Below are 27,396 nucleotides of genomic sequence, written 5' to 3'. Positions count from 1 at the left end.
TTTTTTTCTTCTCTTCTTCTACTTCTTCTTTTCCCTCCCTCTATCTTCCACTCTCTTTCTTTTTTCCTCAAGCACAACGTACAGTTTCATGCCGGGGGGCGTGGCGCGTCGAGTAACGTGAGATAATCGACTCCTTGTTCCTCCTTCTGGTCTAAGGTAGGGCCTGCGGAAATGAGATATCCAGGAACGCTGCTCCTGATGCGACGGCCGGTCAAGTCTAGTCTTCCTCTCCACTTATACGTAACGTCGAGTGGAAATATCCCAAAAGCTGTTTCAGAGACGGAACGAAGACCGAAGTGAAAGGACACGGGGCGTGTAGCCAATTGTTTTTTCGTAAAGTTTCTCACGATTTTAGTTGAAAGAAGAGAATAAAACGCCTGATCGACAGAAAAAGAGAGAAAGAGATAACCGAGGGACAAGACGCGCGTGGTTTTGAATTCTAATTTTTTTCAGTAGTTACTAATTGGTCTATCGCGTACTTAAATTGGAACGGCGACAGCTGGCTAGCAGCGACGATTATATTCACTACACGGGTCGCAAGTAAAAAACTGGAAAGGTTTTTCGATACTTTTTATTACAGATTCTGACCTGCTGAAACCGGGAATAATACTCAAAAAATCATGTCAGGATTTTTCTTGAACTCATTATTTGTAGTTTTATTTAGAGTGAAAATCCCATTTAACTCGAAATCTGGTATCCTATTCTCGATTCGAAAAATCCTATGCAGAAGTGATTTCTTACTTTCATTTAACACGCATTAGAGTCAGTGTTAAGAATAATCACAAACAGGCAAAGCGAAAATGGAAAACAACAGCGTGTTCGAAGAAATACAGAAGATAAGAAGAAAAGGTTTCATAGGTTAAAGAATGAACACGGAATGTTAAGTACAATTCGTGAACAAATTTTGTGTTCAATTTTGTAAGAAATATAAGAAATATTCTTTACTTCATTGCAATGTCATGGTGGTTTTTTAATTATTGTTATGCTTTTTTTATGCAAGCACCTTGTATGTTGCAAAAATACTGCACGCGACGCAAGTGAATGAAAGTCATTTTTGAATTCAGCAGACTCGAAGACACATCACTTGCCAAAAACATCCCGTGCAGGTGAAACAAAATACTTTTTTTGCAGACCTGTGTTATCTAATCTCGAATTTAGAACCACGCGGCCGCAGGTTTTTCGTACGACGCCTTTATCCCCCCAAGAAATGAGCGTGGACGCGTCGCGACGCCGGGGTAAATACGGCCAACCGCACCGTTTATACACAAAAGCACGCCACCGCATTCTGTCTCGTTCTTGGTTTTCTTTCTCGTCTATCTATTCTTGTGTTATTTTCCCTGCGCGCCTACCGGAGGACAACTAGGTGACAAACAAAGCATACATCTCGTTCGGAAAGGCCGGGTAGATGAGTATTCGAGGAGCCACCCTCCGGCAGACTCGGGGGGTGTCGACACCCAGCTGCCGAGGCGAAAAGAGTATATAAATAAAGGAAGAACGAAACTCCGTGGAAAAAGTGAACTTCGTGAAGAAGAGAACCCTGGCTTTAAGACGAAACAAAAGTTACCCGAGATGTAAATTGGTAACAGGGTTGCTTAATTTACTAAATTACTTCTGAAACGAGTGACGCTGTCCCTCCAGGTTTTGATACACTCCCTTTCTCGAGACATTCGTTTTTTGGTCTTCTTTCCCGATACGCAGAGGCAACAGCAGAACGGGAACCAATTATCTCGATTCGCGTCTTTTTCCTCGGGAAATCCTCTTCATCTGCGCTCAAAGAGTGAATGAAAAAGAAAAAGAAAGAGAGAGAGAGACGGAGAGAGAGAGAGATTACAGAGGGTTACAAGTAAGTGAGGTTAAAGCTAACAAGGAAGGCATTCCAGGTTGATCTCTCCGATTTGATTTCTTTTGTAACACGTTATAGTAGACTAAAAATTAGGCGACACGTATTTTTTTTTATCTGCCATTGAACACTTTGACGGGGTGAAACCACTGTCCTAAGTAAGTTATGTCAAGAGGCGATTTGACAGTTCATTTTTCTGGTTTTATTTTTATTTTTATTTTTTTTTTTTATTGAGAAAATTACATATTCATTTTTCTGCCAAATCGCCCCCTGACGCGCCTTACTTTAGAGGGTGGTTTTACCCCCTTAAAGTGATTAATATCAATTGAAATAAATACTTGCTGCATAGTTTTCAGTCCACTATACATATTACTGGGATTCCTTCCTCGTCACTTGGAACAGCATAACCGGAAATCTCTGCTTTCACGCTGCGGGATTGAGCGGCTTGATGCAGCGTACGCATGACAAAACAATGCTGGGCCTTCATTCAAACGGCGCTTTCATACCTCTGACAATCGGTCGGAGGACCGACGCGTGCTGCACGGCAGAAGCGCGTCGCGCTTCGAACCCTTCAAAGGTTCGTTTCATTAGCGCATGCTGGTCACAATTTTTTCCTTCCTTATTGCGCACTTTGCGCGTACGCGTCGACGCGTGCAGACGAACGCACTAAACACGGCGGCGCGCGGCGGGAGACGCGAAGCGAGGATAAAAAGCTAAGTTCTTAAACCGCGTCTGCGGGCAAGTGGGGCGTGAACAACACGTACAGGGTATAAGCTAGACGCGTGTAACGGATAGCACTTGACGCGAGACTCGCAAACTTTCGGCGAAATAAACTGCACGGGTATTCAGACGCGACGTGGGCTTGAATTTCAAGGGGATTTTGCTCGCGAGGGAAGGAGAAATTGAAAATAAACACATAAACGGAAAGACAAAAAGACGATAGAGAAAATGAAAATGATCCGCTTCGAACGGAATTGCGTGATTGACAAAAATTCAAGCCTCGCTGGAGTTACTTTGAAAAGGTATAACACGCTTATTACGTGTTAGCGTATAAAAAATTGTGCATCGCGAAAAGATATACCTCAAGAATCGAGCCGAAGTGGAATTCGTGCTCCCACTCGTTTTTTACCACTACGATTCTTCTCGAAGGAAAATGAAATCCGTTATTTCAACTCTTTTATTCTCACTTCAACGTACGTCGGGTAACGTTCACTGTAACGCGTAGGTACAATATGTTACGTTTGTGTTCGTGTGTCTGAAATGCTCGAGCTGTGCGAATCAAAATTGAGACAAAGTGGAAAATCAGATCCCTGGGAAGTGCAGACGGATAACCAAGGCGGACGAAAAATGGTTTTTTTTTTATACTTCGCACCTTCGGTCTGTTTCCCGCGAAACAATGAACCGAGAAGCGGGAAGTTCGGCAACTCTAGTTTCTCCGTGGTCGAAACATGCGGCGTGTGCCAAATTCAGGAGTTTCGTAACTTCGAAGAGTCGATATTAGCCTCCGAACTCACCGCGGCTGTTTATCAACTTCGCGCCATAAGCGTGGATTTTCGACAGCTGACTAGTTTGCCTGAATCCTGGCGATTATCAGCCGTCGAATCCAAGCATCGCCGAAACCCGTTCATGACGGTTCGTACACGTGGATCTAGTACTTTTCTAATTTATTCCATACGCAATAATCGCATATTGGATACATTATTCACGCTTATGTACTTGCGAGTTGGGAGAATTTCCTTTAAATCTCCCGAAGAAATAGCTTAGACATAAGTATTTCATTTCAAAGTATTTTAAAATTAGGAAAAATCCATCAGATTCGATCGATTTTATTCTGTCTTTAGATTATCGCGTATGGAATTAATTATAAAATTACTGATTCAAGCGTATGAATATTAAACTAGCGAGTATTCCGTAGCTTCGTCTCTCTGTTTATTTCGTTACGTCGCGCTTTCAACGCAGTGTTCCGTAAAACAGGATTGTCCCGTTTAAATGAGAATTTTTCGCTTACCTATCCCGTTTCACTGGAACATATCGCGTTTCATTTCCTGTGATAAATTTTTAACCAGGCCCGATTATCGTAATGAGCTTTGTCAAGCAATTGGCAAAAGTGCTGGAGCCATACACGCGCCTCGATTCAAAAAACGACCCGCGGCAGAATATATTTTCCATAATTCCACGTTGGTTTTTGCCCTCGGGTCCTAATTCCCGTCCAAATTAGAATGGGGGAGGAGAGAAAAAAGAAAATACACATCATAAGCGTAGACAGGCTGGAATGTATGGTTGATGGATGAAGCGGCTCGCGACTGGGTCTCGGGGTTGGAAAATAACTTGCGAGTTATTTCTGCAGCAGGTTATAACAGTTCTCACAGAAAATTGCCAAAGACGTGTGACGCGAATTGCGGAAACGCGTGTAACAAGAGAAACGATATCGAGGAGTAGGTACAGGTTTTTCTTTTTTCGAACCGGAGATTAACCGCGGAAGCAATTTTCCTCCGTCTCAGGATATTTCTGCTGCTGCAGTCCGCTCCTCACTCTTCCGCTGATTCTCTATTCTACGTAAAATGCGTGCGTCGTAAGCTCAGGGACATGGTTTTTGACAGCAACGTCTTGACTCTGGCTTTCCAACATCTTTAATCAGCCCGTTCCTCCTCTTTTCCTCTTTCTAACTCGTCATTTTCCGAAGAAAAAAAGTCAAGAGGCATGTTTCCGACCTCCTGATCCCACGGGCAAAGCTGTAAGGTTGAAGATCACACACGGTCCATAAAACTGCAGGCATGCAGGCGAGCCATGGAAAAAGAAAAAGAAAGAAGCTGCGAAAAAAATGACAGGTCATTTGCGTGCTGGAATTTTTTCGGACCAGATCCGACGCGACTTTAACCATCGTCGAAAAATTCCTTCGACGGAAACTTGTCCAGAAATAAAGTTCAAAGCTTGGAATTACGTTATTCGGCATCCTATCAAGTGGGCATTTTTCCAGTGTGATAATTCAGCCCGCGTGCGTTGGACGAAGAGCGAAAAACCGGGGCTCCTAGATCCTCGGTCATTCCTCGTCATCGCCCTTCTTTGATGCCGCTTTAACAGTGCGATCCAGCAGCGCCGGATAGCCGACGATGAGCGCCAACGCATAACCCGAGGAGAAAGAGATACGGTTCTGTTCATAAGACCGAGATCCGTTTACGCTGCAGTGTCTTGGTCGAAAATAGACCCCAGAACATTTTTCATTTCTCTGCTCGTTGCGTATTTCGTGTTGGCGCATCGGACCGCTCCTCGTTCTGCGATTGCACCGTGGTTGCACCTTTTCGATTTACGTTTTAATTAACCGTGATTGCGTATGCTCGTGCATTAAAAAATTTGTTTACCAAATTAAAAAATAGGTGTTAAAAATAAATCTTCCAACGTTTCAACGAGGTTTTTGAGTCTTCCTGGTTACTTTTTCTCCTGCTCTTTCCTCCGGTCGTCTTTCTCTCTTCTTCCTTCCTACCAGCAGCTACTACTTCGCACCTCCGTCAACGTTCAAATATTTATTTCAAGAGTTGACTGATAGCCCTATTAGTAGTATCCTAACCCGTGTACGCTTTCTTCGCTTCTCTCTGTTGCTCGCAGCGAAGATGAGGCCTCGATGTAAGTATACAGATGTACTCACGTGCCTGTGAACGATCGAGCTTTTACCTCCGTGTTGTATTATTACACGGTGGATAGGCGAATATCTTTCCGCAAAACGATTTCAGAGTCGCAAGGATATTACGTAAACTTGACATTTCCATCTAATAATGAGGAATTGAAAGAAAGAAAGAAAGAAAGAAAGAAAAGGGGGAAACGGGAACGAGAAACGGAGAGATAATAAATAAACAAACAGACAGAAACTTTCGGCAAGTCAAGTTAGAAAACGTGGTGCAGGATCGAGGAGGAGGTACAGGCGTTGCCAGGAAGGAGAGGATGCGCTTTACGAGCTCAACTGCACAGACGTGCATAACTCTTCCAGGGTAGGCGAGGAGGTCTCTCATCCCGCACTCTCTATCCCTCTCTCGACCTATTCTGTGTCACGAATTTTCTCAAGTTTCTGTGGAGATTCTGAGGAAGGGGCGGAGAAAGTAGAGAAGAAAAAGGGCGGGGTTAAAATGCCGAATCTTAAAACTTTCGAAAGCGCCTAGTTCCGAATTTTTTGCTGGCGACACTTGAAGTAAGGAAATCAAACTTTGACGAAATATCAAAGTTTTGAATGGTCCGAAAGGGAAAAATTCCGAAAGGGCGTAACTCTGACAAGTCCAGGTTCCGAAAGTACGTAAGCGAGAAAATTTTGAAATCTAAATAATCGAAATTCCGAATTATCCAAGACTTGCAGTTCGATGAAATTTCACCACTTTGATCTTTCATTGTTTTGGACATTGAATATTTTTACCGTCGGAATCCTGGTCGTTCCGATTTTCGGTTTTTCTCACTTTTTTAACACCAATTCGTTGAGTAAACCACGCTCTGTGAGTATGTTTTAATTTCCGGAATTTTTCTCTATCGGAACTTTGCTCTGTCGTAAATTGAATTTTCGGAATCTTGCATTTCATAACTTTGAGCCGTCGGCTTTCCGACCATTCGAAACTTTGTCGTTTCTCCAAAGTTTCATTTCTTTACTTCAAGTTTCTCCACAAAATAATTCGGAACTAGGTACTTTCGGAACTTTTCAAATTCGGAACTTCAACCCCGCACCGAAGAAAAAGCTCTATGTCGGTGAGAACCTCGCAAGCTTCGCTCGCATGCGTACCTATAAGTAAAGAGCTTAAATTCTTCCCTGAGCTCATATTAATTATTCAGCCCTGATTCCCGTTTTCATCACCGACGTAGAAGCGAAGAGCAAAACTTTCGGACTTTGTACGCACAGCGATGTTTCAACAATTAAAAGAATCTCGGTTGAATTCGTTCTTTCACGCTCGACAAGCTCCGGCACGTTCTCGCCGCGTATCGCAGCCTTACAGACTGTGACTTACAGTTGGCTTATCGTTAGCCAGATTTGAAACGCTTATCCAACCTACAATTAGCAGGTTTAATTAACCGTCGAGTAAACAACGAGTAACGACGTCGATAACGAGCGAAGCCTTTTCTATCACAAACGTATAATACAGTTTTACAGACTTGTCATCCACCCCTGGATGACAGGCGAAATTCGTTATCTCTTTTGTACGTACATCGGCGGTGAAGCCGCGCGTTCGCGATTTAACGCATAACGCAATGAACGAGGCCTCCCTTGACCCAGAAAGCACGTATGGGTGAATCAACGCGAGTTCACACGCAAGAGTGATATTCGCGGGCGGAAGTGGAGAAGGAGAAAATAAGAGACGTAACGAGGAAACGCTACGCGGAATGAAGTTCATTTCGAGCGGCTAACCTCGTCTCGGGTTCCACGGTTTTCGGCAGGCTCGTTCCTGCCAAAGCTCGAGCAACCCCCGGCCCCAGGAACCGGATAAATAAAATTAAACGCCGTTATCTCAAACAGACGCGAGCTACTCCGGGTATTTCGAGACCTTCTTGTCTTCAATTTAGGCCCACATGGCCCGCCTCGGCACTTGATAGCCGTGCAGCCCTCTTCGTTTAGCCACCCCCGGTTCATCTCGACTCACGACTTTGCACGAGTTGAATTGCAGCACCCCGAGTTTATCTCGAGCCGAGAACCTGCTCGGTCAAGTTTATTCAGTTTTACAGCTTTAGCGGTAACTTCCGCGTAGCGTAGGGTTAAAAAAAACTAGAATTTCCGATTGACAGGATGTGTAGAAAGTCCAAGTGTAGAAAATTGAAAACACACACGATTAGAAAAAAAAAAAAAAAATGTCCCAGTAATGTCCACTCAAATTTTTGGGATCATTTAACCATTTTTAGCGTATGATTAAGTGGAAAAAAAAAGTAAAAATTGTAAATCAAACCTTGATATGACAACTTGTGTGTTAAAATTACCAAAATTTGTCTCACATTCATTAACAGAAATGTGACAAATAACACAAACATATAGTCGTCCGAGTCTGAGGTTAAGTGAAGTTTATCATTTTGACAGTGGGTGGAATATTTCTTTTTTCGTCGCCTAATTTATTCTCAAAATTTCCTTCGCCGAGAAGAATCAAAGAAAAGAAGAGCCGCGCTCCGCCGCGTCAGTTCCACATCTGACGACAAAGTCGAATCGTCGCGTCGCGTCCTCAGTTCGGTTTCATCCCATCCTATCCCATCCTATCAGTTAGTCAGTCAGTCAGTCAGTCAGGCAGCCTGCGGGTCGTTTGAGCGCGCGCTCTCGTCGCGTGACGTCACATTCCGTGCCAGGTTTAAAATCCCCGTCGGGCTTCAGTCGCGCGCCGACCGTCCCGACGCACGCACGTACACGCTGCTCAACTTCCCAACGCTCGATATATGTCCTCCCCTCCCCCTCCTCATCAGCTTGAGACGTAACCGCGCTACCCTGAGATCTTATTTATCTCGGTGTCGGCGGTCGGGTTTCGTTACAAAGTGATCGCCTGTAATCGGAGGTATTGAAATTTTTCGTTGCTGGTCTTTTTTTTTCTTCTTTTTTTGGTAGTTTTTCCTCCTCTCGCGAAGTGATCGAGTCGGCGATGTTGATCGTTCGATGTAAAACACTGCCGTTATGACACGGCTGTTGTAAGCTCCGGGGAGAAGTAATAAGAAGGTTGGAGTAATTATTAAACCCCGAAAGTGTGGAACGAAACTTAAATTATAAACATGGTGGTATAATCGAAACCGCAGTGAAATGAAATCGTCGAGTTACACTGATCGGTGATAAATATTTATCCCGTTTGCTTTCGAGTGTCACCGAATTCGTGCCTCGTGTACGACAATAGAATGAGTGAAGTTTTAATTACGAGCCTTTATATTAATACGAATTAAAATAAAAACGTGGTGCAGGGGTGTTGAAATTTATTAATTCCTGATATCGATTCGTCGATAAAACAAGCTGCTCCGAATACAACGCAAAAGGTGGTCGTGTTTGGCAGCGAGCCTTTGAGAGAAGGATAATAATAATTCGTGCGTGTGTGCGTTTGCGCGCGGGTGTGGGCGGGTGTGTGCGTGTTCAAACACCTCACCTGTTAACCGCGCAGCGGCGTTTCATTCACAATAGCAGAGATAATCCCCGAGATATTACCCGGGCACTTTTGTCTATAAGCAACCTTCAAACGGTGTATAAACAAGAGAAAAGTTTGAATCTAATCCCGTTGTGCGCGAAGCGAGTGAAGTGAGCGAGTGAGGAGTTTAAGTGCGACGCTCCTCCTCCCCCCCCCTCTTAAATCCTCCGGAGGGCCTCTAATTCCAGACGCGACTCGACCGACCTTAGAAACAAATAACAGACGCCTTTGTACGCACAACCAGGGGATATAGATCCTCCGGTATTTGTCTCATCTCTCGGCTCACGGCGAACGTGACGTTAACTTATCGCTCCGAGATGAGAAATATTTGAGAAAGTGGAAAGCTTTCGGTGAATAAATTGAATTACTCGCCGCATTCGTTCTTCGATCGCGATCGACGATGTAAAACAGTACTTTCCGTTGTTCTAAACTATAATTTTATTCCAAAGGTAGCCGAAAACCGAGACGAGGAGCGGAGTGGAGTGAAGTGGAGTGTTTCGAGTCCGATTCTCGGGTATCTCGGCCGGCGTTTTTGAAAGTAATGCCGTGCCTTGGCGGGGTGGTTTTAGTGATATTTTAACGGTGTGGTTAAACGCTGAGCGGTACCCCATCATGATCGCTACCTGGTGCTTCGCCGTCGAGCTGCTCCTGCTGATGTGCCTGCAACACGTAACGACGGATAATTTGGGTAACGTAAATTATTCAGCAAAGTTTTAATATTAAAGCGTCTTGGAGGGCGGGGAACAGGTGGAGGCGAGGGCTCCTCGATGTTATTACACACCTTGGGCCCTAACCTCGCCTTTGATCACCGGCTCTCCGAGCTTCGAGCAGCCCCGGCGTAGCGTGTGCATAATGCACGCGAGCGGAGGAGCTTTTCCACCCTCGGCGCTTCTTCTCCCCCGGATATTTGGTGTAATATTTTAATACGATTTTTATTCACCCTCTTATGCCTTCGCACGCCTTCGCTCGCCGAGGGAGGGGGAGATACGAGGATGGGGTTCAGGGCGTGTCTGGCGTTCAAATTATAGACTCGAACGCCGCGCGGAATTAACCTCTGACTACCGTTGTAGCGAGGGAAATCCATGTAGATCCTCCTTCGTTCGTCTCTGCCTCTCCCGGTGCAGGCTGCCGGTACACAGCGACAAGCCTCCCAAAGCCTTTTCATCCCTCAAAGTTGGGTCGGTCGGACTTTCCCCGATACACCATATTTATTCTGCGTTATTCATGTGTGTACCTACGCGGCTTTCGAACGATTCCGAATTTTCTCATCACCTAATGAAAAACTGTCTTCCGACAAGCCCTTCGTTCCTTCCCTTCTTGGTTTTTATTTATTGGTTATAATTTGTTTTTGCGAAATAAGAAGAAAAAACATTGGGCTTCCGAAACGGAACATTATCACGCAAGATTAAGAACTGGATCTCGTTTTTTCTCTTTTCATCGAAATTAATTTGGGTGTTGTTGAGATAGGTTTAAAAAATCATAGGGTGAAGACGAGCGGTTGAAAAAAAAAAAAAAAATTGAAAACTTTCTAGGAAGCTTTTCAGGGGTTGTAATAACGTAGGAAAAATCCGTGGTGAAATTAAAAAATGTCACGGTCAAACGTTTACTGAGTTGGCGTGGAATGGCCCGTATACATATAGGGACACAACGATAGTGGAATTATCGTATAAATTGGATTTATTCCTAGGCATTGGAATAATTTCGATTCAGATGCGACGTCGCTCGATCATATATTTAAATGACGGATAGCTATATTTGGGAGGTGGTTTTGCCCCGGCGGCCCGTCGCGTCGCGTCGCGTCATAGATATGAACCCACCCCGTGGCATTCGGCGCTTTGAATACCCCATAAATTGTTAATGTAATTGGCACGTTCGAGAATCGGAAATTGTGATTTTACCCGATGCGCGATTCCACAACGCTCGGCAAAGTTTAAAAAGTTTTCTATCTCATAAATTTCTCGAGAAAAAGAGAGGGAGGAAGAGGAAGAGGCAGAGGGGCCTGCATAGCTCACCCTGAGCTTGCTCCGTTCTCGTTCAAGTCGACACAAATAAAGGACGCTAGCTCCTCCGTATTTCACTAGACTTTTGAATTCAGAAATGGCGGTATTGCAGTGAGAACAAACCGTGGAGCCGTATATGTATATAATAACGGATGTATTTTCATCCTAATATATACTTACCGTCATATTTATTTATCATCCCCCCCCTCTGCTGTCGAAACTTCCGGTGAATTATAATCGTTCATCGGAAAACGTTTCGCCTTTCTCTCGTTCCAGACATGCCATGTCGTTATTCCAACGAGAAACCCGTAGAAAATGTGAAAATTGCGTTAGAAACTCAAATTTGCTCGCAGGAATCTGAAGCTTGAATTGAAATCTGTGATTTCTTTTTAATACTCAAGTGCTCGTAGACTCTGTAAAATTTTGTATATAAGCAGGTTGAATCTGGGAACCGAAATTCACAAACACGATGCTAGAAAAAAGGTTGAATGGTAATCGTGGAGTAAAATATTATACAATAATTTGCTCGGCTTGAAGGTATTTTTGTACGTATATTTTAGTTAGATTGAAACGAGTTTATTAGCTTCGACCTTTTTACCACCCACATTATTACAATGCTTGAAATAATAAAAGAAACATTATTCAATGAGATGTTTGAAACGTGAACTCTTATTATTATTGCTCTTACTATTTTCTCAATCATCTCGAAAACCTATCACACAGAAGGTAATACACAAGGAGCCCAATAATATACATAATATTCGACGTATCAGAGGGAAGACGGTGCGCAGCTTCTGGTGTCAACCTGGCTTGAACGTGGAGGATCACTCTGGATTGGAGCTGCCAACGACGTGGGGAAATCCAAGAAAATTGGCACAATTATTGACAGGCTTGTCGCGATGATATTAACGGTGGAAAATGCGACTCAAGTTTTTCAAAGCGATTATCGCGGATCCGGTCCTTCCCGATGATCTACGAAGCTGCCAGCATCCTGGAACCTGCGTCAATTGGCCCTTGCAAGCTGCTCTGCCGAAGGACGATCGTGCCTCGAGCAAGGAGTCCCGCGGTGCCTGCGTCGGAATCATCGCGGATCAATCAACCGGCGACGAGAGGAACGAACCAGTAAAATTGGTTATCCACGATCTGCGGTTTACGATCACTTGAGAGGAAGGAGGAAAAAAAAAGGAAAATGCGAGTCGCATTTCCACCGCTGATATCACCGCCACTCGCCTCGTCGATATTGGCCACGGATGTATTTTATTGAGCTCTTTGTACCGACGGCAATAAATATGCATATACACATCGAATTTTACCAACAAGCAAACAAATGGCAAATCTATACTTTTGTTCAACTATCTACATTTGCGAAGTAATATTGTACCATTCGACAGTCGTTGTTTTTCAGCATCGTGCTTATCGTTATTTCTGTGATTGGATTCTATTTTATCCGTTGAGAACGTATTTGACGAAAATTTCTCCTATCGATGAATGAAATTCATTTATTCGTAGTTGGATCGAGTCTTGTCCCGGCGGTTTGATTAAATGTTTTCGAATTTTGTGTATCTGGGGTAATGAAAAACAGGATAATGGGTAGGAATAAAATAATTCTGCTTGTCAGGTTAATCGCGAGGTTTGATCAAAACCAGATTTTAAACGTCGTTGTTGAAATGGAATTCAATTTTGGATTATTTCGGCACACCGGTGCACCGGCAATATTCGCGGGATAACCGTTGCTGACTGAGCCCCGCTTGATGGAGCGATTCCGTTGATACGTGCGTTTCATTTTCCTCTCGCGAGTATATCAAGCTTGAAATTCCCATGCAGATTTGTTGAATCGTTAGTACCAAGGTACCGCAATTTTCCCAAGTGTTCATTGACAAGGATGAAAAATTGTTCCTCGACGTCTGCTCTTTTTTTTTTTCTTAACTTTATTCCAATTCGATTCCATGCAAATTGCCAACGGCCCAAGATGACGTCTTCGGTTAAACAATTCCAAACGCGTAGAATTTTGAATCTATCGTGTCCATCCACCGACAAACATGGTTCGTCGATCGTGCGGGACGTCTAATTATGCTTCGGTAAGTGGATTCCGTTGCATAACACCGCGAATACGCCGCGTGTTCGTGTATCCGGTCACGCGCCTCGGGGCATGCGGTCGTGTTTTAGCTGCGGCTTTCACGAATCCTAATCATTCGCCTGCATCCCGACGTATTGATTACGTTAAGGTAATTGTGTCAGGTTTAATTAAGTTGAAGAACTAGGAATTTTTAACTTGCCGTTTCTCTGTTCTCAAAGAAAAAAAGGAAATTATTGTAATCACCCGGAAAATTAAATGTTGACTTTTCACTACGCAAAATTTCTACGTTTTGAAGTTTAGAGAATCACATCCAAACATCTTTAGATGAACGCCCGTGAAGTTCGAGGGCTGGTTCAAGGCTGGTCTAAAGCCGTTTGCTGTGTCGAAACGAAATTAGAAACAAGAAAAGGACTGACGACCAGTTTCCGAATTGTATCTATTGAACATTTATGATGTAGGAATTGTGAAGATAGTTTTGGATTTCACATTGGAAAGAATTTTCCTCCACTAATCTTCCAACTGTACATACGTGTACGTACGTGTATATCAGAAACTTATTTCGGCTTTAAATTCGTGGAGGGATGACGAAAAAAAAAAAAAAAAAAAAAAATTGAACGTTTTCTCGAAGTGGTAGTTTTCTCTAGGGGCTCGCTGTGCGACGAAGGATCCTTTTGTACGCGGGGAGGTGGGGAGGAGGCGTAAAAATTGGAACCCTTAACTTTGAAAGGAAAGAGTATTATCGCGCCGCATGGAATAGAAGAGAGACCACCCAGGAAGGGAAGTTCTTCCCTCACGTGTTTCGAATTGCGACCCTCTCTTTACCGGATTGTCGCCTTAAGCCTTGAGTAAACACGTGTGGCATTTGTTTCTCTTCTTCTTCTTCTTCTTCTTCTTCTTCTTTTCGAACTTTTAAAACGTTGTGTAAATATTTCCAACATGTTTTCCCGCTTCTCTCACTCTGTCTCTCTCTCTCTCTCTCTCCGAACGTGTTATACACGCATGTATTCACGAGAGAGGCAATTAAATTCCTCCTCGTGGGTACATTTGTCACTACCAATCCCCCCCCATATTTTTTGCCTCATTATCTCGACATTCTTTATTCCCGTATCATTAAATTAGCCGGTCATCCTTACAATTGACGCTTATTAACAGGGTGGCCACCGTGGTCAGGGAATTCTGAAAAACCTGAAAATGTCATGGAATTCGGAAATTCTGGAGTAGTCGGGGAATCCTTTACTATATTTTTTGTTCATACAAATAGGTGCGACAATGTTTTTTTACCATCGCTCGAAGGGTTCTCTTCTAACTTTGAATACTCCCAAATATTACCTCACAAACCATATTGCGCACGGGCTAGATGGGGGGGAAAAAAGAAAATGATACGGAAAATGCCTGTGTTATTTTCAATTAGCTGTGACCAATTTATCCGAATTGGTCAGGGAAAAAAAGATGATGAAAGTTTTGTCTGGAAAAGGTGGAAAAGTCAGGTAATTTCGTGATGGAGATTTATCGGCCGGCCTGGTACAAGATGCAGGAATAATACGAAACGGAGTTTCCGTATCTCTTGAACACGTTCCTGCGGCAGGCGTACTCGCCGATCGTTGGCGTTAAATTAACGCGTAATTTGTGCCGGATAATTTTACGTCGAGTGTTCGCTTCTACGGTGAAGGGCCCACCGTGCGTCTGCATACATGCCAGTCGTTGACCTCAAGGACGTGCCTCTGAGAATTATCCGTTGTCCAAATAGTATCGACCGGCTATCTCATCGTCAGTTGCCTGACCGAGAGACCAAATTTGGCAGCGGCGAAGGTCCGACCTAACGCCTAACGCCTAACCTCGACAGCTCGCACGTTGCTTTTTCAACTTGACGCGATTCAACCGTGCCTAAGATTAATATCAGCACACGTGTTACCGGACGGCTCGTTTGTTCTTCTACGACAGACTCTCTGTGCCTACTTTGTTACTTACCGTGACTCACAGGTCTAGCGATTAATAATACATGCAATAAAAAACACGATATATGATGAAAAACATGGATTAAATATTCACGTTCCCAGCACACGCTTGGTTAATCATTTTTATTTTTTTTTTTCGCTGTCTCGCTGTACTTCGTTATTCTTATTCTTCTTCTTCTTCTTCTTCTTCTACTTATTCATCATCTTGTTTGTCGAGTATACAAATGGCATTTTGTGGACGAGTTGTTGAAACGGTATTTGTTTCTCTTCATTTCCTGCAGTTCTGAGTCCATTTCTGCGAGGAGGAAAAAAAGAATTAGGTATGGTGATAAAAATAGTTGGGAGCAAGTTGTTTGAACTCTTTGAATAACAATGGATCGGCTCATTACGCAGCACCTCTTCCACATCCGTGCCCACGGATTACTACCGCTGGAATATCTGCAGTAATCCGACAAAGAATTTCTACTAGAATTCACTTTCGGAGTTGGTTTCTTGTTTGCCGGGATACTTGTGGGAAGAATGTGAAGGAAGATTCTATGTTCGGATAAGGTAGTGATTCTCCTCTCTTCTTCTTCTGTTTTTCTTAAGACGATCAGGGAGTCCTTCGGGAAAATTAAACTTTGGCGTGAAGATAAAACGAGAGAGAGAGAGAGAGAGAGAGAGAGAGAGTGAAAAGTATAACGAGTTGCCTAATTTCTATAAACGATGGAAAATTGATGTAACAGGAGACAAAAGTTAAAAGAAAAGTAAGAATTTTTAATTTTGCCATATAATTTAGTCCGCGTGTAAAAATTTTCATATTTCGCGTACAATAAATCATGAAAGTATTTACAGGTCCCACGAACGCGGAGGCTATGATTTGAAAGCTTCTTTTCTATCGTCTTTGTGCTCTCGAGCATCTTCATTAGTTCTTCGCACGTGTCACGTGATCTTTTCGTCGTCGTTGCTCTTGTATCTCGTTCTTTTCTCTGCGCCGTCCTTTTTTTCTTCTTCTTCTTCTTCTTCTTCTTCTTCTTCTTTCGAGCGTCTCTTTCTCACGGCTCATCCCTTAAATTAATCTTACCCCACAGTGTCCAACGTCTCGAGAGGGTCTCTCTCCTCATATTTCACCTCGTAATTTTCATCCTCGAGTAGGTACACCAGCCTCCTTAATTAATATATCTCTATCCATCCCCTAATTGAACTGTTCGTCATCGCCCCTTTATCGTTCACCGCCCAGCTCTTGACACTTTTTGAAAGAAACCAGATTAAAAGAAAGAAAAGAAAAGAAAAAAAAAGAAAAAAAATGGGAAAAAATAGTAATAATGAGAATATCAGATTATCGTGTTCTTGAACTTCTCATTTCGCTGTGAGACAGAATTTTACGGTCTAGTCGTCTGTTTGAGAGAGTTTTATTATCTCTTCGAAGATTTCAAACTCGTGGACAAAAAGAAACTGTTTCACGTTAGTTTCGTCAAACACGTTTAATACGCCTCGTGCCCCGATGACGTATCCCTGTAAGGAATGAATTTGCGCGTTCGATTTTAGAAAATAATATACGACCTGCTAGATTTCTGGTCTGGCGAAAAGCCAGCAACTCACTAAGAAGATCACTAAGTGAGACAAAGAGAGAGAGAGAGAGGAAGCACTTTCTCCATCCCTCTTTTATCAACATCCAACATATCCATGAATTTCGAATTAGCAGATTCAGCGGTTTAAGGGGTTATACCTAGTCAGTAGGCAGAAAAAAGCGATTTTTCAAAGATTTTTGATGGAGAGACATTTCAGTTCATTAATATAAAAATTTATATACACATTGGGGTAAAATTGAAGTCCATTCTCATGTGTTTTATTTGTAAAAATACTGATGTTTAAAGCTGCTACCGCCGATTTCCGGCAGCATCTCTTAAAAAAGGCATCCTGCGGTGAGCAAGATATTTCTGGACTGGATCATTCGAAATGAAAAGACAAAAAAGATTTAGTCAACATAAGGTATTATCTAGTGCTTGATCGAAGGAGTAAGCAAAACATTAATTTTTAACATAACTGTGGCTTCTCAAAACAAAATTTCGATTTTACATAAGAATTTTTGCCTTTGTTTGTTTATAAAATGTAAAATATTTATCAGCGAGAAAAAACCTTCGGTCAAGGACTGAAGGTGTATTCATAAAGCTTGTGCTTGAAATTTTGAGACTGATTGGTTCAGCCATTTTTGAGATATTTTTTTCACCGTCTTTGAATACCTAGTCTTGAGAAGTACGCGTTCAAAGTTTCAAAAGTACTTTCAAACGCTCCGTGGCGTCTTTGCAAGTGTGCGCGTAACTTGGAGAATATTTGTCGGATCGACATGAAATTTTCTGTGCACATACTTGAATATATGTGCATTACGAAAATGAAGTGAAAAAAAAAAACTTAAAAAAAATGGAGTTTGCGCGTCTTCGTAACGCGTCGGCGTTATTTTCCTTCCGTTCACTCTACGCAACACGTATCGCAGTTTCGCTCGCTTCTCTATTTATCTCCACTCTCTATTCTCTCGCCGTCCTTTCCTATTTCCACCCTCGCATTTTTCACCCTCGTTGCTCTTCTACTCATGCTCCTTGCCCAGCAGCGTCATGTTTGCGCCGTTTTCCCGAACAAACAAAATTCGCTACACGCCCGCTGGTTCGCTGGTTCGCTGCCTTGCTCCGCCGCCTCGTCGCGTCGTTTAGTCTGCCAGGCACAGTGCACCCACACCTGGGTCGGTTTACTCCCAGAATGCATCTCTCTGTCAGTGCCAAGAAGACATACCGCCTCCGGTGTGGCCTGCAGGTATACCTATAATGCTCGACGCGAGCGGAGACCGACATGCGACTCGTGGCAAATATTTACTCGGCCAATTTGCACCCTCCTCTCCTCACATGCCTCATATACCTCGGCATGATGGGATGTATTCGCAAACGGAAATAGCGCGCCTTGGTGGAGAAGCTGTAGTGTAACTCCGAACCCAGTCGTTTGATTAATTAAATTAAACTTGACGTTTCATCCCGCTAATCGAGAACTCGGATACAGGTAATAATTGACTGCCTTCAATTTCTTAGATATCATCAGAATTTTTACCACGTTGCGGCGTTGTATCTGTTAATGGGAAGTGGGGGTACAGCTTGGACGGTCTAATATCGTACCTATTTTTATAAGTCTTTGTCTCTGAGGGCTTTGTTATTTACCGTTTCACGAACATTTTAGAATTTTTTCATTGAAAGTAATAACAAAATAATTAATAAATTAAAGTAGCGGATGACTCCGAACTTGAGGCCTTTTGCGGTGGCGCATCTCCTGACTTCGCTGTTCGACTTCTAACGGACAGAAACATTTTTTGAGCCAAGAACACTTCCTCGGGTTCGAGCTCGTAGCCCAAATGTTGCGAAAAAGAAATTTCAAGTACGTGACCAAAAAATAGTTCAAAAAATTTTAATCAAAAAATTCTGGGATTGAGACCGAAAAATCTAGCCAGGAGCTCGAATCGATGAACAAGTTTTAAAGATTTTGTCAAAATTTCAAGTCGATCGGATAAAATTTGACCGCGGAATCTGCGCCATCGGATTGAAAACGTGGTCGTTCGCTACATATAAGCACCGTGCCGTCATTTTGTTAGTAATTTCAATGAAAAAATTCTACAATATTCTTGAAACTATAAATAACAAAGCCCTCAAACTTAAATTTCTCTGTATTTTCATACTCTTTAAAAAAACTCCTAAAATTAGGCATGATCTTAGACTGTCCCCCTTTAAACACAACACCTTCCGGGACTAGTCAGAAATCCAATCGTTGTTCCAGACACAGTTTGTAAATATCGCAATTCGAGAAAGATAAGACAAAAGAAGTCAACTTTATCTCGTTTTGCCAGGCTCATCTCTTAGAATGGTGGAGAACGAGCCTAACAGGCAAACGGATTATGACTATTTAATTATCGTCTCATTCATCGTTTTATCGAGGTCAAATTGCTCTCGGGGTGTGTTTTGTGGTAGGATAGGAGGCGTCGAGCACAGTATACGTACATATCTACACACGCCGACTTCGACCCTCGATGAATTATTTATCCTTCGACGGTTACTTTTGATGGTCCTGCGTTTAAAAAGAGTTTAACTCTGTTTTCGCCCACCATTCCGCAATGCGGCCGTGTGCGTGGGTTCACGAATATCCTCACGGACCCCTTGATATTCCATTAAAATGTATAACCCTTACTCCGGGTGTAATATCAACTTTTAGAGACGTACCATTATCCGTGCACCCATACATTTCACCCACGCGCACGAATCCCTATTTTCTCCCCCTGACCACCGTTTCGTATAACCTCCGGGTATTGTCCCGGATACCTGCAATATTACAGGGATTTAATTCTTTCCCGCACGCTACGGGGACACGTGAAATAGTCCACGATTTTTCCGTGTCGTTAAAGGCACGTGCGAGAGCTTCCATCTTCGCCGATGCTCTCTCCGTGGCTGCATCGATGACCTATCTCACTTTGCTATGTAAGCACGCACAAGTTACACATGCCTGGTCGGTCATTACCGGTCCAATGTGCGAGAGTGCCTGCTAGTCGACGTGAATCACTTCTCAAACTAATTTCAAGTCGCTGGGTAGTCTCGACTTTGAACTACCTCGTACGTATGTACGTACGTCCTATACCGTCCGCTTTGTCAGACTCCCAGGATCAGAAGCCAACTTCCACTGGGTATAAGTATGCTAATGTTTGACCTGGCGTCAGACTCCGCCTTGGTCTGTACAGATATTTGAAAACGAGGCAGATATTATACATACATTCTTGACGTTTTTTAGAATTTTGAAAAACGATTCTATAATTTTTACGTCAGAAGGTTAGCTTTATCCCTTTGAGGCATGTCAATGAGTATTCTTATCACCCATTTTATATCCATGTTTCGGGTATTTAGAGAAGCTTGAAAACATGTTTCCTCGCAGTTTTTTGCTAGTTCCGATAGTATACTGGTATACAGGTTTTCGATATTCGAAAGTAATTACTGCCGTACGTTATTATTGTCACAAACAAATTGATTGAAAAAAAAAAAAATTGATCCGTTTTACGTAAATTCCAAGTGTTTCGGATCGCTGATTGCGAATCTAAAATCAGTTTTCGTAAATTCAGCACGGTGAATTTAATCAGTGGCTTCGGATTCGTCATCGGCGACCCAAAAATCACAGAATACTATCTTGTTAGAAAAAAGTTGACTAAGCACGGTAATGTGTTACTGAAAGGGTTGCAGACCGTTTAGTTTTTATTTTAACGAGGTCGCAGCGAATGTAGGATGAAAAACGTCGATCATAACTTACCGAGTAATTGGACAAAGAAATTGAAACGGGTCGTATTGTCGCTGGTGATTCGTTTCCTCGCCCTTCTCTTTCCCTCAGTCTTTCTCCATCCCTGTTTCCCTCTCGCCTTATTCGCATTCTTATTCTTACACAACTTTTTATTTCGCTCCCTTTAATCACCGCTAGATATCCGGCGATCAGTGGCTGAATTGTCGGCTGGTTCTAGGTATAACCCGCAGACTCGGGGTCGGGGATTTCGCTTGTCTGAATCAGCCGCGGAAGTAACGCGTCACTCTGCTTATTGGGTCGAACTTAATCTGATCCATCCACGTCACCGTGCAAACTCCGCCTACCTATTCAGCTATCCTGCTCTGCCTACATGCTCAACAACCGATTTTACGAGTTGCTCGTTCTTGCAGCCGAACGCCAGTCCGTTATCTGATAACTTTCAGTCGTGTCATATTACCCGTGAAATCGTAACGCGAGGATTTACGGAGGAAGTTTATTTTTTTCTCTAATCAAACCTTGACGGTGTTGCAAATAATGTAAATTTGGTTTTTGTGATACGCGTTGCGTTTCATAGGCGTTATCACGGCGGATATCAGAATCGGTGATCTGCGGTTAAACCAAGTTTCCCTGAAGCGGAAATTTGATTTGTTACGCGACACGCGTACGATTTACCAAAAATTATCTCTCCACGTACATCGAGGCTGCAGAATTTATCTTCAGACCGTGAAATTGAATAGACGAGACAACTTGGACCGAGTTGGATTCTCTCTTCGAATTTTGCGAAACTGAAAGACCGTAACTTTTCGTTTTCGGCCGTTGAGTCGGGGCCGAAAATCATCCAACAGTCTTAAAGAGAAGATGATTTATCACCGCCCATCAAACACGGTGCATACTTACATATGGGCTCGTTTTTGAATCCTTGATTTTCCACGCTATTCCTGCAAAGATGTTCGGTTTGGTCCCAGAAAAAATCCAGGCGATCCTGACCTGACGAAATTTGAGAAGGACTGCTCGCGACACGTGCTCGCCACAAGTTACGACCTGTGGATACTTTGGTTTACTGCTTCTGAAGATCCCGTCGTTTCGGGCGAGTAGTTCATTGCTTTGTTTAGTGAGGCGTGGGCGACCTTTTTCTATGCATTTGAGGAAAGGATCCCGTCCCCGAAATCCCGAGCGACGCGAAGCATTGAGAGCGCTCCTTATGTTTCTACATCACGTGTCTCTTTTTCTCCTTCCCTCTTTTTCTTTTTCCTTTTCTCTGTTTCCTCTTTCAAAGCAACCCCGCAGGGTGATGGCTTCAATTTCACCAGCTCTATGTGTACATAAATTTTCTCGTCGATTGAATTATTCACAAAATACTTTCCCTGCTTTTTTCCGAGCCTTTTCATTGATCTGGATTATAATTTTTTCAACCCTGTCACACGCCTCTCTATACCGCGCAACATCCCCTGAGCAACAATGGCCGCTGTTTGATCATTTCAAAGGGTTGCTGGACGTCGCGTTCGAGCTTGTATCGAGAAAGCTATCGTCCACCCTGCCAACCTTTCGGATGGTTCTTTTTTTTTACACTGCGATAACATCGTTACTCGATTAGCTCACCCACGAGGTGGCAGAGTAGAAGGGTGAAAGGGGATTGGCCGCTTCTCTCCGATTTCCGAATCCCTAAACATCTGAATATACTTTTTTTCAACTATTTCATCTCGCCTCGATCAACCAGCCAACGTTTGAGTCGCTGTCTAGATATTTTTTTCGTTCGAATAACGGGGCGGGGTTGAAGTTCCGGAAGCGCCAAATTCTGAATTTGTTGGTTTTTTTTCACTATTTCCACCCACTCGTTGAGTAAACCACGCTGTGTGAGTGTATTCTGACTTTCGGAATTTTACTCTATCGTAACTTGAATTCTCAGCATCTTGCATTTCGGAACTTTGAGCCGTCGAGTTTCCGAAGATTCGAGAGACTTCGTTGTTTCGTGAAAGTTCGATTTCTTTCCTTCAAGTTTCGCCACAAAATAATTAGGAATTAGGCGTTCGCAAAACTTTTCAAATTCCGAACTTCACCCCCACCCCCAAATAAAATTGGCATGTAGATATTTTCCGCACTCCGAAGGTGTAGATTCTTCTCTTCAAATTTACTCGCAAACGTATATTCTTGGTTCTCTTCGCAGCTGTTGTAACTTTCATAAAAAGAATTTTTTCAAAAAATCTCTTTTAAAATCCACTATGGGTAGACGGTTGTCCTTCCGAAATTCTCAAAAACGGTGTCCCTCCTTTTCTTCAAACCTTCACGGTCCGACCGAGGAACAATATCTAAAACACGTGTGCCATCCATCCGTCCGCTGCCGTCGTGGCGGTATAACATGCGGCCTGCAGCTTTCCTCCAAAGTATCGTATTTTACACTCCACTCAGCGCCTACTATCCGCGTTTGCGGGAAGCCTGGGACCTAACCCTTCGCCCTTCCTCCCTTTTGTCTCCTCATCGACATTTATGACCGCGTTACGGGGATGGGACGCCGGCGTAAGGAAGGGAGAGCTTCTTAGCTTCGCTCGGCTCGCATTCGACACGCGCTTAACGTAACGACGACGACGTCCAGCGACGCCCCCGCTCTCCTCTCCTCCACCCAGAACTGCAGTTTTGTCCTTCGCGAATGATGAACATACCCTCTCATTCTTGGTATAAACGCGGCTTTGCCGATCCTTGGAGTTTCGGATGTCGCCGAGTCGCTGTTCCCCTTTGGCCCTTCGTACGTCCTTTGCTGGGTTGGGTATTTCGCTCTGACCGACGGTGTCATCCTCTGCACGTGTTCTCAACATTTCAAACTTTACGTCTTGTTGGTACGCGTTAAAACGGAGAAGCCGCCTCGTACAATCGGGGGAAAGTTTTAAGGAAGTTTTCACATTCACGTCTAGATTGGTATATCGGATCTCTCTTGTACAACTTTTTATGAAGAATTCATAATTACGTACGGGATGAGTAAACGTGTTCAGGTTGGATATATGAGATATTTGAGGGAAACGATTATTTTTTAATTTTATACATACCATAGAAGTGATTGACATCCTCGTAGAAGTTTGTCTTTTATTTTGATTATCGTTTCTTAGGCTTATTATTTAATTTTTTTTTTTTCATTTTTTACTTTACAACGCGTTACACTACTCGGAAAAAAGCTCGCAAGCTCGGGTAAAGCGAAACGATCGCCGAACGCGTCCACTTCACTCGACGCTGATTCCAATTTAAATATTTGCACCCTCGCCTTTCATCGTCGTCGTCTTTGACGCTGCGCGGCTGACGAAAACAAAAGAGTTAATCTTTACCTAATGGAAGTAAAAAGTATAAAACGAACAAGACTCTTTCTCTCTTGGCCCGACTATACCGCCGACAAATTAGTTTTGTCTTCTATTAGAGCTTACCGCTTTTTTTCGTCAATTAGGCACCGATTCCTGGAACCGTTTCGACGTGTAAGGATTCGTCAAATTTCACGAACAATTCTTGCTAAAACCGAAATCCCCTCGCAGCACGGTTTTTTTTTTATTTCCGTTTTGTTTTTCAATTTGATTAAACGCAAAGTTACAACGCGGATTTTCTCTACAGCCGTTTTTCGAACGGTTGTTTAACCTACAAAGAGTAATTGCACGAGTTTGCGCGCACAATGGAGGTGAATGTAAAGTCAGTTTGACAAAAGCTCCGGTGTTTGAAATAAAAGTCTGCAGGAAATGTACGAATGAATAGTGCACGGATGCTGGAGCGATGGAATGAAATAACTGAAACTCAAACCGAAGCAGGAAAGTGCAGTGAAAAGAGTACCGCTGAATACTTCTAGTGCAGCAGCCGAGGGAATATCATGCGAACGAGTTAAGTCGATAGTGATGAAAAAGGGGGGGAAATCTTTTTCAGCGAATTGCTAGCGGTTTATCGGCTTTGTTCAAGCCTCTTTTGACAATTCTGTCTGAAGTAGGGTTAAAACCCTCTAACCCACCCTTCCTGAACTCACGTCGCGCGAATTCTTTCATACTTTGAAATTCCCGCGGTTGTACAACAATGGCCCTTACCCGGCTGAAAGAGACGGACTTGCGATTCAAAAATAAATCAGGAAGGAGAAGAGAGAACGCGAGACTGACAGACGCGGAAAGTGAAAGAGAGAAAAGTAAGAAAAATTAAGAAGAACGAAAAGCTTTGTTGAAAAGATTTCTTTTTTACACCGCTACTTCTTATTTTATTTTTCTTTGTCAAATAATTGCCTCTGTTTTCATTCATTGTCACTGATAAGGTACCGAGATCTGTTTCTTAAGGGAGGAGGGGGGGTTACAGCTTGGACGGTCTAAAATTATACCTATTTTTGAGAGTTTTTTTTTTTTTTTTTTTTTTAAGAAACTGACAACACTTGGAGCAATTTGAGTTTGAGGGCTTTATTATTTATAGTTTCAACAACATTTTAGAATTTTTTCGTTGAAATTAATAACAAAATGGCGGCAAAATCTCCCCCACCCCCTCCAAGAACAATTCCCCCGTAATGTTTCCTCAAAATTCTTTTTCCATTATTTGTCTTTGATGCATTAAATTCTTCTCGTTTGTTATTTGTACGTAATTTTTTTATTTCGTGAAAGTTTTCCCTTCCAGACGGAAATTTGGAGGAACTTTTTCGCCCCAGCTTTGGGAAATAAAATGACGAGAAAAAAAATGTGTATATGTGGCTTACACAAAAGGGTGGGTGGGTGGAGAACGCGTCGGCCCACCGTGATCGTGACCAACCGTCGCGGTTTCCTCGTAAACTGTTTTAGGTTATACCTGCATGGGTTCGGTACGTGAAAATAAAAGAGCACAAAGAAAGGCTGACGGTATAAGGGAAAAAACGATGGAGGTAAATAATTTTTACTACCGTCGGTTCTACGAAAGTCGCCCCTCCTCCTCATCCTCATTTTACCTTATACCGATAGGAACCAAAGACCAAAACAATTCGATCCCTCTTTGCGAAAACACAGTCTCAGTCCGACAATGAAACAGATACGTAATCCGAAATTGGAAGTGGAAGGTGCCCTCCTCCCCCCTCTTCCATCTTCGCTGAACCTCCCTCAGCTCAGTTTTTTCGTCGCGTAAGCACGACGACTGTCGAGACTACCGAAGAGACGTCTTCGAGTCGCTTCGACTTCGGCCAATCCCAGCTCGGTTTGTGTCTCGGCGTGTACTCGCTCATTTCCAAGAACAACGACCAGCGGAAGATACCATCTGCCAAGGGAACGAAAGTGCGTGAGCTGACTGAAAGGCGTTGAACAAACCCGCCGACAGTGGGAAAGACTGACTCTTAATTTTTACCGTTAAACGCACGTCGTCACGCCGATAACACGCGTGCTTGTCCTCCGTTTTGTCGGAGAACGCGATCGTCAAATATACGTACCTTGGCTCTCCTCCTGTCATATTCAACACCTTTTTAGACCATGAGACGAAGACACCAATCGTGGGAATACAGCGTCATCGGTCGTTTCTCTGGGTTTTCTGTTCTTTCATATTTTTTTTTTTTTTTCTTTCCTTCCGTTCGAGAGCAGGTTACCAGCTCCAATTTCTTCAACGAGATAGTCTCCGTAACGGTGAAACGACTCTTTGTAGTTGACGACGAAACTTCTTTTGCCGCGGCCAAGAGTTTAATCGATGTTGCTCTGAACGTTTCCCACCACCAATTACCAAGAAAATAAACCTGTCTACGTCGCGTAATGCCTTCGCACACGGGGATCCTCGAGTTGCTAACGGGCCGACAACTTTCCTAGTATAGTCACGGATCTCGATATATGCGTGGTTTTGCTGCAGTAGCTGCACTTCGCGTTGCGGTTGAACTTGTTGTTTTATTTTATTTACTTACGTTTTCTTTTTCTTTTTTTTTCCGTTTTATTCATCGCACGGAACGTCACGTCAGTAAGGACGAGCCAAAGACTCGTTCCCTTCATTTCCCCGACGACAGCTCGTATTGCATAATTGAAATCGCCGAATCAACCTTTGCCTCGGATCTGTCAGTCGATTCGTTCTTTATTCATCCCTGACGCGACGTCCGACGCCAATTAATATTTCAATCCTTCGTCCGATCCGAAATCTTGCAGCAAGTCCGATATAAGGATCACGAAATGGCGGGGCTTAAAGTGGCGTCCTGGTCAATTTCGACGTTTACGTATATGTCACCAAATATCGGAGTGCGCGTATTTTAAGCGCGAAAAATGCTTCAACATTCTCATCTTATACGCAATTATAAACGCAAATATTCCAATACATTTTCATTCGTGTTCGTCACTTGAATCCGTGCCATTTCTTTATTTCTGCGTCAAATGAAAATTTAGTGGAGTATTTTTATTCATAATTGCGTATAAAATGGGGCTTTTAAGCCCTCTTTGCCATTAAGAGACGTGGATTTTTATAATCGGTGATATATACGACAACCTTGAAATTGATTAGGGCAGCCCGTTAAGGTACCTACATTATTCTTCGCTTTCATAGATTTGTTTTTTTTTTAATTTATTTGCTTATTTGCTGTCACTTTTCCTCGTCATTCATACAGTTGCGACATATTATTTAGATGTTGACTCGAGCTAATAAATTTCGATTCCACACGTCGAACAGTAACCAAAACCTTTACTAGTCACTTATAAAGTATGTTATTGTTTGTTTTTTTTTACGTTGTTAAACAAGTCTTGAAGTTTTTGCGGGTGCCTATTAGGAAGAAAAAGGATAACGTTTTCGCCGAGATGCGATGAACTTTATCGTTATTATCAGGAGCCGTATAATAAGATCATGATGGGAGATTACGTTTGGGTTTTGATACGAGAAAGTCCGTACGAATATCGAAGAAGTACGAAAAATATTCATTTACCAACTTCGCTTATCAATTCTTTTACATTCGTAGTTTATTATTGATCATTATTTTCGAATAAAAGTGATTCAAATGCAGAATTGAAGTTTTCACAATTTTTATTCACAATAAATATTTGAGAAAATAGGTAATTTATCTTAAAGTCCGAAACATCGTTCCAGTTTCTACAAAAAAAAAAAAACTTTGTCTAACGAATCTGTTTTTTCCTTTATTAACTACGTTGAAGAAATCAAAATTTGACGTCTAAAAGCCAAACTCAAATTTCGTGTTGAT

General features: G+C 42.8%; 1 protein-coding gene across 5 annotated transcripts in view; it reads left to right on the top strand.

The window, feature by feature from the left end:
- Positions 1–8,093: 8,093 nt before the first annotated feature.
- The window catches only part of LOC124186560 (protein eva-1 homolog C-like), an 86,938-nt gene continuing 67,635 nt past the window's right edge, over positions 8,094–27,396 (top strand). For 3 of the 5 annotated variants that reach the window (XM_046578376.1, XM_046578377.1, XM_046578378.1), the window contains exon 1: positions 8,368–9,640. In XM_046578376.1, coding sequence (XP_046434332.1) covers positions 9,565–9,640 — 76 coding nt within the window. In that variant the 5' untranslated portion in view covers positions 8,368–9,564. Of the gene's footprint in view, positions 8,341–8,367; positions 9,641–27,396 lie in introns of those variants that run through there. The other 2 variants (XM_046578375.1, XM_046578374.1) reach the window with 2 other exon arrangements.

The sequence above is a fragment of the Neodiprion fabricii genome, chromosome 7 (assembly GCF_021155785.1).
Source record: "Neodiprion fabricii isolate iyNeoFabr1 chromosome 7, iyNeoFabr1.1, whole genome shotgun sequence".
Classification (NCBI taxonomy): domain Eukaryota; kingdom Metazoa; phylum Arthropoda; class Insecta; order Hymenoptera; family Diprionidae; genus Neodiprion; species Neodiprion fabricii.
The sequence above is the reverse complement of the archived record's forward strand: the minus strand, read 5'-3'. Positions and strand labels throughout refer to the sequence as shown.